The following is a 16,672-nucleotide window of genomic DNA, read 5'->3' as shown; positions in this document are numbered from 1 at the left end:
CGGCGGTGTAGAGACTCCAAATCTAGCAGCGCTCGTTACCGTCAGTAACCGGCGGTGTAGAGACTCCAAATCTAGCAGCGCTCGTCACTGTCGGTAATCGGCGGTGTAGAGACTCCAAATCTAGCAGCGCTCGTCACCGTCAGTAATCGGCGGTGTAGAGACTCCAAATCTAGCAGCGCTCGTCTCTGTCTGTAATCGGCGGTGTAGAGACTCCAAATCTAGCAGCGCTCGTCTCCGTCAGTAATCGGCGGTCTAGAGACTCCAAATCTAGCAGCGCTCGTCACTGTCAGTAACCTCCGCTTTTGCCCCGCCCCTTCTCCACATTTACCGCGCTCCTCACCCCGCCCCCTCCCCTCTACCCCGCTCCGCCTCCCTACACTAACTCCGCCTCCTTCCCCTTTACCCCGCCCCCTCCACACACTAACCCCGCCTCCCTTCCTCTTTACCCTGCTCCCCCTCAATACACTAACTCCGCCTCCCCTCCCTTTTACCCCGCCCCCTCCACGCACTAACCCCGCCTCTCTTCCTCTTTACCTTGCTCCCCCTCCACACACTAACTCCGCCTCCTCTCCCCTTTACCCCGCCCCCTCTCTACATGCTAACCCCGCCTCCCTTCCCCTTTACCCCCTCTCCACACACTAACCCCGCCTCCCTCTCCACACTAACTCCGCCTCCCTCCTCGTTAGCCCACCCCCTTTCTAGACACACTAGCCCCGCCTCCCAATCCCCTTTACCCCGCCCCATCTCCCCACACAAACCCCGCCTCCCCTTGACCCCGCCCCATCTCCCCACACTAACCCCGCCTCCCCATTTACCACGACCCCTTCTCCCCACACTAACCCCGCCCTCCCCTTTACCCCGCCCCATCTCCCCACACAAACCCCGCCCTCCCCTTTACCCCGCCCCATCTCCCCACACTAACCCCGCCCTCCCCTTTACCCCGCCCCATCTCCCCACACTAACCCCGCCCTCCCCTTTACCCCGCCCCCTCTCACCACACAAACCCCGCCCTCCCCTTTACCCCGCCCCCTCTCACCACACAAACCCCGCCCTCCCCTTTACCCCACCCCATCTCCCCACACTAACCCCGCCCTCCCCTTGACCCCGCCCCATCTCCCCACACAAACCCCGCCCTCCCCTTTACCCCGCCCCATCTCCCCAACACTAACCCCGCCCTCCCCTTTACCCCGCCCCCTCTCACCACACAAACCCCGCCCTCCCCTTTACCCCGCCCCATCTCCCCACACAAACCCCGCCCTCCCCTTTACCCCGCACCCTCTCACCACACAAACCCCGCCCTCCCATATTTACCACGCCCCGCCTCTCCCAACCAACGGACCAATCGGCCTTCCGCCATTTCCCCCCTCACGCCTCCCCCTCTGCCCCCGCCCCCCCCCCTCCCTCCCTCTGGCCCCGCCCCCAACCGCCGTTCACTTCAGCCCGAGATGGCGGCTGGCTGCTGCGGTGTCAAGAAGCAGAAGCTATCGTCGTCGTCGTCTTCCTCTTCGTCGTCTTCGTGCGCCGGAGCCTCGGCGGCGGCGGCCGCGGCGGCGTCGGCGGGGCCCTACGGCTCCGTGGGGTCGGCGGCCGCGGGGATCGCCATCGCAGCCGCAGCCGCAGCAGCCGCAGCCGCCGCCTCAGCCGCCGCTTCAGCCTCCTCGGCCTCGATCCCCTCAGCCGGGCACGACTCCACCTCAGCGCCATCGTCGGGCGGCAGTGGCGGCAGCAGCAGCAGCAGGGAGATGATCATCGCCGCCTCTCGTCACAATCACAACAACCACCACCAGCAGTCGCAACAACAACAGCAGCAGCAGCCACAGCAGCCACAGCAGCCGCAACAACAGCAGCAACAACAACAGCAGATGCAGCAGCAGCAGCAACAGCAGAGTAACGGAGTGTCGAGACGCATCAGCAGCAGCAGCAGCAACATGGTGGCGTCTGCCGAGATGTGCTTCTATTGCTTCGACGTCCTCTACTGCCAGATGCATGGCTACCAGGCGCCTCGCAGTCCTCGCTTCACCAACGACGCCTAGTGAGTGTGCACGGGGGTGGGGGGTGGTGGTGTGTTGTTGTGGTGTGGTGGTGAGTTGTGTGGTGGTGGTGGTGAGTTGTGGTGGTGAGTTGTGTGGTGGTGGTGTGTTGTGGTGGTGGTGTGTTGTTGTGGTGGTGAGTTGTGTTGTTGTGGTGTGTTGTGGTGGTGAGTTGTGTTGTGGTGGTGAGTTGTGTTGTGGTGGTGAGTTGTGGTGAGTTGTGTTGTGGTGGTGAGTTGTGGAGTGGTGGTGAGTTGTGTTGTGGAGTGGTGGTGAGTTGTGTTGTGGTGGTGAGTTGTGTTGTTGTGGAGTGTTGTGTGGTGGTGAGTTGGTGTAGTGGTGGTGGTGAGTTGTGTTGTTGTGGAGTGTTGGTGAGTTGTGTTGTGGTGGTGAGTTGTGTGGTGGTGAGTTGTGTGAGTTGTGTGGTGGTGGTGAGTTGTGTGGTGGTGGTGAGTTGTGTGGTGGTGGTGAGTTGTGTTGTGGTGGTGAGTTGTGTTGTGGTGGTGAGTTGTGTTGTGGTGGTGAGTTGTGTTGTGGTGTGGTGGTGAGTTGTGTTGTTGTGGTGTGGTGGTGAGTTGTGTTGTGGTTGTGTTGTTGTGGTGTGGTGGTGAGTTGTGTTGTGGTGGTGAGTTGTGTTGTTGTCGAGTGTTGTGTGGTGGTGGTGAGTTGGTGTAGTGGTGGTGGTGAGTTGTGTTGTTGTGGATTGTTGGTGAGTTGTGTGGTGGTGGTGGTGAGTTGTGTGGTGGTGGTGAGTTGTGTGGTGGTGGTGGTGAGTTGTGTGGTGGTGGTGGTGGTGAGTTGTGTGGTGGTGGTGAGTTGTGTGGTGGTGGTGAGTTGTGTGGTGAGTTGTGTGGTGAGTTGTGGTGGTGGTGAGTTGTGTGGTGGTGGCGAGTTGTGTGGTGGTGGTGAGTTGTGTGGTGGTGGTGAGTTGTGTTGTTGTGGAGTGTTGGTGAGTTGTGTGGTGGTGGTGAGTTGTGTTGTGGTGGTGAGTTGTGTGAGTTGTGTTGTGGTGGTGAGTTGTGTGAGTTGTGTTGTGGTAGTGAGTTGTGTTGTGGTAGTGAGTTGTGGTGTGGTGGTGAGTTGTGTTGTGGTGGTGAGTTGTGTTGTTGTGGAGTGTTGGTGAGTTGTGTGGTGGTGGTGAGTTGTTGTAGTGATGGTGGTGAGTTGTGGTGTGGTGGAGTGAGTGGTGGTGAGTTGAGTTTAGGGGTTGTTGTAGTGGGGAGAGTGGTGGTGAGTTGTGTTGAGGTGTGGTGGTGGTGAGTTGAGTTTAGGTGTTGTGGTAGTGGGGAGAGTGGTGGTGAGTTGTGGTGGTGAGTTGAGTTTAGGGGTTGTGGTAGTGGGGAGAGTGGTGGCGAGTTGTGTGGTGGTGAGGTGTAGTGGTGGTGAGTTGAGTTTAGGTGTTGTGGTAGTGGGGAGAGTGGTGGTGAGTTGTGTTGAGGTGTTGTGGTGGTGAGTTGAGTTTAGGGGTTGTGGTAGTGGGGAGAGTGGTGGCGAGTTGTGGTGGTGAGTTGAGTTTAGGGGTTGTGGTAGTGGGGAGAGTGGTGGCGAGTTGTGTGGTGGTGAGGTGTAGTGGTGGTGAGTTGAGTTTAGGGGTTGTGGTAGTGGGGAGAGTGGTGGCGAGTTGTGGTGGTGAGTTGAGTTTAGGGGTTGTGGTAGTGGGGAGAGTGGTGGCGAGTTGTGGTGGTGAGTTGAGTTTAGGGGTTGTGGTAGTGGGGAGAGTGGTGGCGAGTTGTGGTGGTGAGTTGAGTTTAGGGGTTGTGGTAGTGGGGAGAGTGGTGGCGAGTTGTGGTGGTGAGTTGAGTTTAGGGGTTGTGGTAGTGGGGAGAGTGGTGGCGAGTTGTGTGGTGGTGAGGTGTAGTGGTGGTGAGTTGAGTTTAGGGGTTGTGGTAGTGGGGAGAGTGGTGGTGAGTTGTGTTGAGGTGTTGTGGTGGTGAGTTGAGTTTAGGGGTTGTGGTAGTGGGGAGAGTGGTGGCGAGTTGTGGTGGTGAGTTGAGTTTAGGGGTTGTGGTAGTGGGGAGAGTGGTGGCGAGTTGTGTGGTGGTGAGGTGTAGTGGTGGTGAGTTGAGTTTAGGGGTTGTGGTAGTGGGGAGAGTGGTGGTGAGTTGTGTTGAGGGGTTGTGTTGAGGTGGTGTTTGAGTGATGGTGATGGTTGTGAGTTGTGTAGTGGTGAGTTGTGTTGTGGTGGTGGTGTGGGGAGAGTGGTGAGTTGTGGTGAGGTGGTGGTGTGGGGAGAGTGGTGGTGGTGTGGGGAGAGTGGTGGTGGTGGTGGGTGGTGGTGAGTGGTGGTGAGTTGTGTTGAGGTGGTGGTGTGGGGAGAGTGGTGGTGAGTGTGAGGTGGTGGTGAGTAGTTGTGGTGGTGAGTGTGTTGAGGTGGGGGTGAGTGTGGTGGTGGTGGTGAGTGTGTTGAGGAGGTTGTGGGTGGAGTGGGGGTGGTGAGTGTGTTGAGGTGGTGGTGTGGGGAGAGTGGTGGTGAGTAGTGGTGAGTGTTGAGGTTGTAGTTGGAGTGGAGATGATTGTGGGAGCGGCGTTGTTGTGTGGTGAGAATTGTTGTGGGTGAGGTGGGTTGCAGTGGTGAGTGATGTTGACGATGACCTGCTACTATCACTACTACTATCACTGTCACTACCACTACTACTGCCACTACTGTCACGATTACTACTACTGTCACTATCACTACTACTATTACTACTACTGTCACTCACTACTACTGTCACTATTACTACTACTGTCACTACTACTACTGTCACTATCACTACTACTGTCACTACTATTACTACTACTGTCACTATCAGTACCACTACTACTGCCACTACTGTCACTATTACTACTACTATTACTACTACTGTCACTCACTACTACTGTCACTACTACTACTACTGTCACTACTACTACTGTCACTACCACTACTACTGTCACTACCACTACTACTGTCACTACTACTACTGCTGTCACTACCACTACTACTGTCACTATCACTACTACTGTCACTATCACTACTACTGTCACTATCACTACTACTGTCACTATCACTACTACTGTCACTATCACTACTACTGTCACTATCACTACTACTGTCACTACTACTGCTATCACTACTACTACTGTCACTACTACTACTGTCACTATCACTACTACTGTCACTACTACTGTCACTACTACTACTGTCACTACTACTACTGTCACTACTACTACTACTGTCACTAACTACTCACTCCTACTACTGTCACTACTACTACTACTGTCACTACTACTACTACTGTCACTACTACTACTGTCACTACTACTGTCACTACTACTACTGTCACTACTACTACTACTGTCACTACCACTGTCACTACTACTGTCACTACCACTACTGTCACTACTACTACTGTCACTATCACTACTACTGTCACTACTACTGTCACTATCACTACTACTGTCACTACTACTGTCACTATCACTACTACTGTCACTACTACTACTGTTACTACTACTGTCACTACTACTGTCACTTTCACTACTACTGTCACTACTACTACTGTTACTACTACTGTCACTACTACTGCTATCACTATCACTACTACTACTGTCACTACCACTACTGTCACTATCACTACGACTGTCACTACTACTGTCACTACTACTACTGTCACTACTACTACTGTCACTACTACTACTGTCACTACTACTACTGTCACTACTACTACTGTTACTACTACTACTGACACTATCACTACTGTCACTATCACTACTACTGTCACTACTACTGCTATCACTATCACTACTACTGTCACTACTACTACTGTCACTACTACTACTGTCACTACTACTACTACTGTCACTACTACTACTGTCACTATCACTACTACTGTCACTATCACTACTACTATCACTACTACTACTGTCACTGTCACTACTACTGTCATTACCACTACTGTCATTACCACTACTGTCACTATCACTACTACTGTCACTACTACTACTGTCACTACTACTGTCACTACCACTACTGTCACTATCACTACTACTGTCACTACTACTGTCACTATCACTACTACTGTCACTGTCACTACTACTACTGTTACTACTACTGTCACTACTACTGCTATCACTATCACTACTACTACTGTCACTACCACTACTGTTACTATCACTACGACTGTCACTACTACTACTGTCACTACTACTACTACTGTCACTACTACTACTGTCACTATCACTACTACTGTCACTACTACTGCTATCACTATCACTACTACTGTCACTACTACTACTGTCACTACTACTACTGTCACTACTACTACTGTCACTACCACTACTACTGTCACTACTACTGCTATCACTATCACTACTACTACTGTCACTACTACTACTGTCACTACCATTACTACTGTCACTACTACTGCTATCACTATCACTACTACTGTCACTACTACTACTGTCACTACTACTACTGTCACTATCACTACTACTGTCACTATCACTACTACTGTCACTACTACTACTGTCACTTTTACTGCTATCACTATCACTACTACTACTGTCACTATCACTACTACTGTCACTACTACTGTCACTATCACTACTACTGTCACTACTACTACTGTCACTACTACTACTGTCACTACTACTGCTATCACTATCACTACTACTGTCACTACTACTACTATCACTACTACTCACTACTACTACTGTCACTACTACTGTCACTACTACTGTCACTATCACTACTACTGTCACTACTACTACTGTCACTACTACTACTGTCACTGCTATCACTACCACTACTACTACTGTCACTGCTACTGCTGTCACTGCCACTGACCCGCTCCGCTGGCCTCGTCCACAGCTGTCGCTGCTGCTAAGCCCTCGCCTTGCCGTGACCTCGCGGGCCAACACAGACAGTGGCTGAGCCTCTTTGCAGACTCGCCCCTCGCTCCGTTATTAATCCACGGGCGGGTGAGCGGGCGGTTGAGCGGGCGGGTGAGCAGGTCGGCGGTTGAGCGTGCGGGTGAGCGGGAGGGTGAGTGGGCGGGTGGGCGGTTGAGCGGGAGGGTGAGCGGGCGGGCGGGTGAGCGGGTGGGTGAGCGGGTGGGTGAGCGGGTGGGTGAGCGGGCGGTTGAGCGGGAGGGTGAGCGGGAGGGTGAGCGGGCGGGTGAGCGGGAGGGTGAGCGGGAGGGTGAGCGGAAGGGTGAGCGGTTGAGCGGGCGGGTGGGCGGGTGGGCGGTTGAGCGAGAGGGTGAGCGGGAGGGTGAGCAGACGGGTGAGCGGGAGGGTGAGCGGGCGGGTGAGCGAGCGGGCGGTTGAGCGGGAGGGTGAGCGGGCAAGCGGGCGGGCGAGGGGGAGAGTGAGCGGGTGAATGAGTTTGTGAATTAGAAGGTGAGAGGGTGAATGAGTTGGTGAGAGTGGGAGAGTGGGATAAATGGCGAGGGAGAGAGTGCGAGTGAGTGAGCCGATAGATGTTGGTAGCCTTTGCGTAACGTTGACACAAGCCGCCGTGGGGAGAGAGCGAGAGGGACAGTGAGAGAGAGAGAGAACGAGAGAGACAGGGTGAGAGACAGAGAAACAGGGTGAGAGAGAGCGAGAGAGAGAGGGTGAGACAGAGGGTGAGTGAGAGACAGAGAGAGAGACTTTTGACTTTTAAACAACTTTTATTGCCACCAGCAGCAAAAGCACTGGACGCGGTTTCGATACGAAACGCACAAAGTCACCAGCAACACAAATTAAAATAAACGTTACAAATCCACGCGCTGTGGCGCTAAAAAGCACCGCGCACAACACGAAAGAAAAGTCACGTGGTGGTGGTGTTGGTGGTTGTGGTGTTGGTGTTTGTGGTGGTGTTGGTGGTGGTGGTTGTGGTGGTTGTGGTGTTGGTGGTTGTGGTGGTGGTGGTGTTGGTGGTTGTGGTGGTGGTTGTGGTGGTGGTGGTGGTCATTCGCGCATGCCACGTTGACGAGCGAGCGCTTCAGAAGGTGAACACGTGGGGTGCCGTCCACGCTGGTACAGAGAGGGGCTTTTTTTCCGACTCCCCAGCGTTCGAAGAAGACGTGCACATCACCGACACGTGTGTGTGTGTGTGGTATGCGTGCTCCAGCCGGAGCCGCGCCTTAAGCAGGCCCCTGAACGCTGGAAGCAGCACAGAGCAGCCGTCAGTGTCACCTTCCAGCATCTTTTTTTCTCGTTCTGTACACCGTCATCTTCGCCTGAGTGAGTGAGAGAGGGTGATACAGAGAGACACAGAGAGGGGGGGGGGTGGGTGAGACAGAGATGGACACAGAGAGAGAGGGTGATACAGAGAGACACAGAGAGGGACACAGAGAGAGACACACAGAGAGAGAGGGGGTGAGACAGAGAGGGACACAGAGAGAGAGAGGGTGATACAGAGAGACACAGAGAGAGGGGGTGAGACAGAGAGAGAGAGGGTGATACAGAGAGACACAGAGAGGGACACACAGAGAGAGGGTGAGAGAGAGAGAGGGTGAGAGAGAGAGGGTGATACAGAGAGACAGAGAGAGAGAGAGGGTGATACAGAGAGACAGAGAGAGAGAGAGGGTGATACAGAGAGACACAGAGAGAGAGGGGGTGAGACAGAGAGAGGGTGAGAGAGAGAGGGTGATACAGAGAGACACAGAGAGGGACACAGAGAGAGAGAGGGGGTGAGACAGAGAGGGACACAGAGAGAGAGAGGGTGATACAGAGAGACACAGAGAGAGGGGGTGAGACAGAGAGAGGGTGAGAGAGAGAGGGTGATACAGAGAGACACAGAGAGTGGGGGTGAGACAGAGAGAGGGTGAGAGAGAGAGAGAGGGGGGGCGCACGGATCGCTGTGACCCAGTGGCACCCTGCCCTGGTGGGAACAGGACTCCGTGTCCTCGCTATTTTCTACTGACTGGAGTGGGGGGGGGAGAGTGAGGGGGGGGGGATCACGTGATGACCGGGATCAACCGCGGCCACAGCCAGAGGTGCTGCACTGGACGTGCACAGAGACCCACAAACTCATTACGCAGAGACCCACAGACTCACCACACAGAGACCCACAGACTCACCACACAGAGACCCACAGACTCACCACACAGAGACCCACAGACTGTGTGTCTGTGTCGACTCAACCTCAAATGAGTACCTGCTGCTGTGGCGTGTAGTAAACATCGCTACCACTGGGGGAGACAAAGGCGGCCGGGCGTGGTTGCTGGCCACCCACCCCCCCCGTGTGCCACAGCGCCGGTTACTTTCATAGGCGCTGCTCGCTAACGGCACTTGCCCCAACAGTCTGTTGAGGCTACACGGGGGATCTTTGTCTGTGTGTGTGTGTGCTGTGTTTGTGTGTGTGTGTCACCGCAGTCCGCTGTTTGTCACGTGGAAGATCGGCAGGGACAAACGATTGCGAGGTTGCATCGGCACCTTCTCGGCAATGAACCTGCACTCAGGACTCAGGGAATACACACTCACCAGGTGAGCACGCCCTCACTCACCAGGTGAGCACGTCCTCACTCACCAGGTGAGCACGCCCTCACTCGCCAGGTGAGCACGCCCTCACTCACCAGGTGAGCACGCCGTCACCAGGTGAGCACGCCCTCACTCGCCACGTGAGTACGTCCTCACTCGCCAGGTGAGCACGCCCTCACTCGCCAGGTGAGCACGCCCTCACTCGCCAGGTGAGCACGTCCTCACTCGCCAGGTGAGCACGCCCTCACTCACCAGGTGAGCACGCCCTCACTCACCAGGTGAGCACGCCCTCACTCGCCAGGTGAGCACGCCCTCACTCGCCAGGTGAGCACGCCCTCACTCGCCAGGTGAGCACGCCCTCACTCACCAGGTGAGCACGCCCTCACTCACCAGGTGAGCACGCCCTCACTCACCAGGTGAGCACGCCCTCCCTCACCAGGTGAGCACGCCCTCACTCACCAGGTGAGCACGCCCTCACTCACCAGGTGAGCACGCCCTCACTCACCAGGTGAGCACGCCCTCACTCACCAGGTGAGCACGCCCTCACTCACCAGGTGAGCACGCCCTCACTCACCAGGTGAGCACGCGTCCTCACCAGGTGAGCACGCCCTCACTCACCAGGTGAGCACGTCCTCACTCACCAGGTGAGCACGCCCTCATTCACCAGGTGAGCACGTCCTCACTCACCAGGTGAGCACGCCCTCACTCACCAGGTGAGCACGTCCTCACTCACCAGGTGAGCACGCCCTCACTCATCAGGTGAGCACGCCCTCACTCACCAGGTGAGCACGCCCTCACTCACCAGGTGAGCACGCCCTCACTCACCAGGTGAGCACGCCCTCACTCACCAGGTGAGCACGTCCTCACCAGGTGAGCACGCCCTCCCTCACCAGGTGAGCACGTCCTCACCAGGTGAGCACACCCTCACTCACCAGGTGAGCACGCCCTCACTCACCAGGTGAGCACGCCCTCACTCACCAGGTGAGCACGTCCTCACCAGGTGAGCACGTCCTCACCAGGTGAGCACGTCCTCACCAGGTGAGCACGTCCTCACCAGGTGAGCACGCCCTCCCTCACCAGGTGAGCACGCCCTCACCAGGTGAGCACACCCTCACTCACCAGGTGAGCACGTCCTCACCAGGTGAGCACACCCTCACTCACCAGGTGAGCACGCCCTCCCTCACCAGGTGAGCACGCCCTCACTCACCAGGTGAGCACGTCCTCACCAGGTGAGCACGTCCTCACCAGGTGAGCACGCCCTCCCTCACCAGGTGAGCACACCCTCACCAGGTGAGCACACCCTCACTCACCAGGTGAGCACGTCCTCACCAGGTGAGCACGCCCTCACTCACCAGGTGAGCACGCCCTCACTCACCAGGTGAGCATGCCCTCACTCACCAGGTGAGCACGCCCTCCCTCACCAGGTGAGCACGCCCTCCCTCACCAGGTGAGCACACCCTCACCAGGTGAGCCCTGGTCACCAGGTGAGCCCTGGTCACCTGGTGAGGGCCACGTCCTCACCAGGTGAGCACGTCCTCACCGTAGAGCACACGGTCGCCCTCGTCAGGCGACATCTATGAAAAAAGAGCTTCATAGCTCATCGGATTGCCCCTCCTCCAGTCTAAATATATAGTTTAATTAGTGTGTGTGTCTGTGTGTGCGTGTGTGTGTCTGTGTGTTCGCGCGTGTCTGTGTGTGTCCGTGTGTGTGTGTGTGTGTATGCGTGCGTGTGTGTGTGTGTGAGCAGTGCCCTTAAAGACAGCCGCTTCCCGCCCGTGACGCGGGAGGAGCTGCCGCGCCTCTTCTGTTCGGTGTCGCTGCTCACAAACTTTGAGGACGCCACCGACTTCCTGGACTGGGAGGTACCTCCAGCGCCAGCCGCACCAACGTGGCTCCACCCCCGGTGCCTACAGCTCCGCCCCCCCAGTGCCTCCGGCTCTGCTCCCAGTGCCTCCGGCTCCGCGCCCTGGTGTCTCTGGCTCCGCCCCCCAGTGCCTCTGGCTCCGCCCCCATTACATCTGGCTCCTCCCCCACCAACTCCGGCGCCGCCCCCACTGCCTCGGCTCCTCCCCCACTGCCTCCAGCTCTGGAGCCGGAAACCCATAGACTCACCACACAGAGACCCATAGACTTATCACACAGAGACCCATAGACTCATCACACAGAGACCCATTGACTCGCCACACAGACCCATAGACTCGCCACACAGAGACCCATAGACTCACCACACAGAGACCCATAGACTCATCACACAGAGACCCATAGACTCATCACACAGAGACCCATAGACTCATCAAACAGAGACCCATTGACTCGCCACACAGACCCATAGACTCGCCACACAGAGACCCATAGACTCACCACACAGAGACCCATAGACTCACCACACAGAGACCCATAGACTCGCCACACAGAGACCCATAGACTCGTCACACAGAGACCCATAGACTCGCCACACAGAGACCCATAGACTCACCACACAGAGACCCATAGACTCATCACACAGAGACCCATAGACTCGCCACACAGAGACCCACAGACTCGCCACACAGAGACCCATAGACTCGCCACACAAAGACCCATAGACTCGCCACACAGAGACCCACAGACTCATCACAGAGACCCACAGACTCATCACAGAGACCCATAGACTCACCAAACAGAGACCCATAGACTCGCCACACAGAGACCCACAGACTCGCCAAACAGAGACCCATAGACTCGCCACACAGACCCATAGACTCGCCACACCGAGACCCACAGACTCACCACACAGAGACCCATAGACTCATCACACAGAGACCCATAGACTCATCAAACAGAGAACCATTGACTCGCCACACAGACCCATAGACTCGCCATACAGAGACCCATAGACTCGCAATACAGAGACCCATAGACTCGCCACACAGAGACCCATAGACTCGCCACACAGAGACCCATAGACTCACCACACAGAGACCCATAGACTCACCACACAGAGACCCATAGACTCGCCACACAGAGACCATAGACTCGTCACACAGAGACCCATAGACTCGCCACACAGAGACCCATAGACTCACCACACAGAGACCCATAGACTCATCACACAGAGACCCATAGACTCGCCACACAGAGACCCACAGACTTGCCACACAGAGACCCATAGACTCGCCACACAAAGACCCATAGACTCGCCACACAGAGACCCACAGACTCATCACAGAGACCCACAGACTCATCACAGAGACCCATAGACTCACCAAACAGAGACCCATAGACTCGCCACACAGAGACCCACAGACTCGCCAAACAGAGACCCATAGACTCGCCACACAGACCCATAGACTCGCCACACCGAGACCCACAGACTCACCACACAGAGACCCATAGACTCGCCACACAGAGACCCATAGACTCACCACACAGAGACCCATAGACTCGCCACACAGAGACCCATAGACTCGTCACACAGAGACCCATAGACTCGCCACACAGAGACCCATAGACTCGCCACACAGAGACCCATAGACTCGCCACACAGAGACCCACAGACTCGCCACACAGAGACCCATAGACTCGCCACACAGAGACCCATAGACTCGCCACACAGACCCATAGACTCACCACACAGAGACCCACAGACTCATCACAGAGACCCACAGACTCATCACAGAGACCCACAGACTCATCACAGAGACCCATAGACTCACCAAACAGAGACCCATAGACTCGCCACACAGAGACCCACAGACTCGCCAAACAGAGACCCATAGACTCGCCACACAGACCCATAGACTCGCCACACCGAGACCCACAGACTCACCACACAGAGACCCATAGACTCGCCACACAGAGACCCATAGACTCACCACACAGAGACCCATAGACTCGCCACACAGAGACCCATAGACTCGTCACACAGAGACCCATAGACTCGCCACACAGAGACCCATAGACTCGCCACACAGGAGACCCATAGACTCGCCACACAGAGACCCACAGACTCGCCACACAGAGACCCATAGACTCGCCACACAGAGACCCATAGACTCGCCACACAGACCCATAGACTCACCACACAGAGACCCACAGACTCATCACAGAGACCCGTAGACTCGCCACACAGAGACCCACAGACTCGCCAAACAGAGACCCATAGACTCGCCAAACAGAGACCCACGGACATGCGCACAATGCATCGCGCGGCACTTGCCGTGTCTCTTGTGCGCGCGTACCTTTAGCAGACGCCATCCCTCATCATGCGGTCTCTGCTCCCACCCCCCTCCCACCCCCCACCCCAGGTGGGAGTGCACGGCATCCGAATAGAGTTTGTGAATGAGAAGGGCTCTAAGCGCACCGCCACGTACCTGCCGGAGGTGGCGGAGGAGCAAGGTTTGAGACGGCAACTCCACCACCACCACCGCCACCACCACCGCCGCCACCACCACCGCTCCCTCGCCCCCCCCCCCCGCCGGCTCATGCCTCTCCTGCGCTGTCCCGCAGCACTCCACAAGTGTGTTGTTGCTGTTGCCGCTGTTGGTGCAGCAGCAGATGCCGCTGCTGTTGCCGCTGTTGTTGCTGTTGCCGCTGTTGGTGCAGCAGCAGATGCCGCTGCTGTTGCCGCTGTTGTTGCTGTTGCCGCTGTTGGTGCAGCAGCAGATGCCGCTGCTGTTGCCGCTGTTGCTGTTGCCCCTGTTGCTGTTGCCACTGTTGCTGTTGCCGCTGTTGTTGCAGCAGCAGATGCCGCTGCTGTTGCCGCTGTTGTTTCCCTTTGCTGTTGCCGCTGTTGTGCAGCAGCAGATGCCGCTGTTGTTGCCGCTGTTGTTGCTGTTGCCGCTGTTGGTGCAGCAGCAGATGCCGCTGCTGTTGCCGCTGTTGCTGCTGTTGCCGCTGTTGTTGCAGCAGCAGATGCCGCTGCTGTTGCCGCTGTTGCTGTTGCCCTGTTGCTGTTGCCGCTGTTGTTGCAGCAGCAGATGCCGCTGCTGTTGCAGCTGTTGTTGCTGTTGCGGCTGTTGTTGCTGTTGCCGCTGTTGTTGCTGGTTGCCGCTGTTGTTGCTGTTGCCGCTGTTGCTGCTGTTGCCGCTGCTGTTGCCGTGGTGGCCGCTCATTCATTGGTGCCGTTGTTGAGGCAGCTGCGCCAGGATTGGGCAACAACCGAGCCCACGCTCTGTGTATCTCGATGGGTCTCTGTGTATCTCTGAGTTTCTGTGAATCTCTGAGTATCTCTATGAGTGTCTCTATGACTCTCTCTCTCTCTCTTTAAGTCTCTGTGAATCTCTACTAATCGGAGGTGCAGTGTTGAGTGGCCAGTGTTGGGCCTATGGACAGTGTTGAGTCTCTACGGTGCAGTGTTGAGTCTCTACGGTGCAGTGTTTAGTCTATGGTGCAGTGTTGAGTCTATGGTGCAGTGTTGAGTCTATGGTGCAGTGTTGAGTCTATGGTGTAGTGTTGAGTCTATAGGCAGTGTTGAGTCTATGTGCAGTGTTGAGTCTATGGTGCAGTGTTGAGTCTATGGTGCAGTGCTGAGTCTGTGGGCAGTGTTGGGTCTATGGGCAGTGTTGAGTCTATAGAGCAGTGTTGAGTCTATGGTGCAATGTTGAGTCTATGGTGCAGTGTTGAGTCTATGGTGCAGTGTTGAGTCTATGGTGTAGTGTTGAGTCTATAGGCAGTGTTGAGTCTATGTGCAGTGTTGAGTCTATGGTGCAGTGCTGAGTCTGTGGGCAGTGTTGGGTCTATGGGCAGTGTTGAGTCTATAGAGCAGTGTTGAGTCTATGGGCAGTGTTGAGTCTATAGAGCAGTGTTGAGTCTATGGTGCAGTGTTGAGTCTATGGGCAGTGTTGAGTCTATAGAGCAGTGTTGAGTGAGTGTTATGATGCCTTGAGCGGTTAAGTGGGGAGCGGTGGTCGTAGCGGTTAGCGCTACGCTGCGCTACGAACCCGGCGACCCGGGTTCGATTCCCGCTCACGGCCAACACCGGTGACGATTTTCTGAACCGGTCCCGGGCTACCCTAGGTCCCTGGAGCGGTGTGTAGTAAACATCGCCACGCGGGGGGGGGGGGGGGGCGGGGGGGGGGGGGGGGCGGGGGGGGGGGGGGGGCGGGGGGGGGGGGGGGGGGGGCGACCTGAGGTTCGATCTCCTGGGTACCGCTCGGGCTCAAATGCCGTGCCCGGCACGGTGTGCGGCAAAACGTCGAACCCTGGGGGAGACAAAGGCAGGCCCGGGCACGATGCTTACAGCGCTTGGCCCCACCCCCCCCCCCCCCCCCCCCCCACAACAGTCTGTGAAGGCTCCACGGGACATCTTTGTGTTTGCGGCGGTGCAGGCTGGGACCAGATACAGACGGTCGACTCGCTGCTGAGGAAGGGGGGCTACAAAGCCTCCATATCCAACGACTTCCGCAAGTCATCAAGCTCACAGGTGAGGGGCGGGGACAGGCTCGCACACTCGCTCACGCACTCGTCACGCCACTCAGTCACTCGCACACTCACGCACGCAACCACACACTCACTCACACACTCACACACTCAACAACAACAACCGCCATTCGCCACTAAGTGGCGGTGACGTCACCACTACGCTTGTGCCAGGCCACGTGCACCTTGAGGCCACGTGAAGTGTCGGACGCCCGCGGGCAGGAGGTCACGGGCAGACCCAGCAGGTGCCACGGGTCGACTGACTGAGATGACTGGCTGATGCACCACCTGTGCCCCCTACTGTGCCAACCTGCTGTGCTTTAGCCACCCGGCGCTCCGCTCGTTGTTGTCAGCGTCGCTCCTCCGCCCCCCGTTGTTGTTGGAGGGCGACTGCCTCCAGCTCCCAGTAGCGTCCTTCACGAGCCTCCTCCACAGAGGCCGATCTTGACACCGCTGGTACCGGTCATCGGCAAGTCCAGTCAGCTCCACGTCCTCCTGTACCACATCACTCCATCTCTTCTCTAGCCCGTGCCTCGCCCGTTAGCCCCCTCGATCCGGCCGAACAAAAGCTGTTTCGGCATGCAGTGGCTGGGCATGCAGGCTACATGACCCAGCCAACGTAGCCTTGCCTGCCGGAGGAGCTCACCGATGGGACCTTGCCCAGATCTTTCAAGGATTTGTGAGCTCCTCACACAATCCAGCCTGGTTAAACCCAGGATGGATCGTAGCAGGCTAGCCTAAATGTTTCTAACCGGCGAAGATGTATCATTAGGGGGGTCCACGTTTCGCAATGCCTAGACGGGAGGGAATGACCG

At 56.5% G+C, this 16,672-nt stretch overlaps 1 protein-coding gene across 1 annotated transcript; it reads left to right on the top strand.

Moving 5' to 3' along the window:
- Positions 1-1,420: 1,420 nt before the first annotated feature.
- LOC116957121 (AMMECR1-like protein) lies at positions 1,421-16,669 on the top strand. The gene is made up of 6 exons (XM_076063862.1): positions 1,421-2,032; positions 9,354-9,464; positions 11,206-11,320; positions 13,745-13,835; positions 15,767-15,868; positions 16,656-16,669. Exons 1-6 carry the CDS (start codon positions 1,446-1,448, stop codon positions 16,667-16,669), a joined length of 1,020 nt encoding a protein of 339 aa, XP_075919977.1. The 5' UTR covers positions 1,421-1,445.
- The last annotated feature ends 3 nt before the right edge of the window (positions 16,670-16,672 follow it).

The sequence above is a fragment of the Petromyzon marinus genome, unplaced genomic scaffold (assembly GCF_048934315.1).
Source record: "Petromyzon marinus isolate PM22_M1 ecotype Great Lakes invasive population unplaced genomic scaffold, UKy_Petmar_22M1.pri1.0 PM_Scaffold_219, whole genome shotgun sequence".
NCBI classification, from domain to species: domain Eukaryota; kingdom Metazoa; phylum Chordata; class Hyperoartia; order Petromyzontiformes; family Petromyzontidae; genus Petromyzon; species Petromyzon marinus.
The sequence above is the reverse complement of the archived record's forward strand: the minus strand, read 5'-3'. Positions and strand labels throughout refer to the sequence as shown.

Bases quoted from the DNA above. Each gene is read 5' to 3' on its own strand.
- LOC116957121 (XM_076063862.1), top strand. From the start codon at position 1,446: ATGGCGGCTGGCTGCTGCGGTGTCAAGAAGCAGAAGCTATCGTCGTCG. The intron at 9,465-11,205 runs GTGAGCACGCCC...GTGTGTGAGCAG, and splicing joins AGGGAATACACACTCACCAG to TGCCCTTAAAGACAGCCGCT. The intron at 13,836-15,766 runs GTTTGAGACGGC...GCGGCGGTGCAG, and splicing joins GGAGGTGGCGGAGGAGCAAG to GCTGGGACCAGATACAGACG.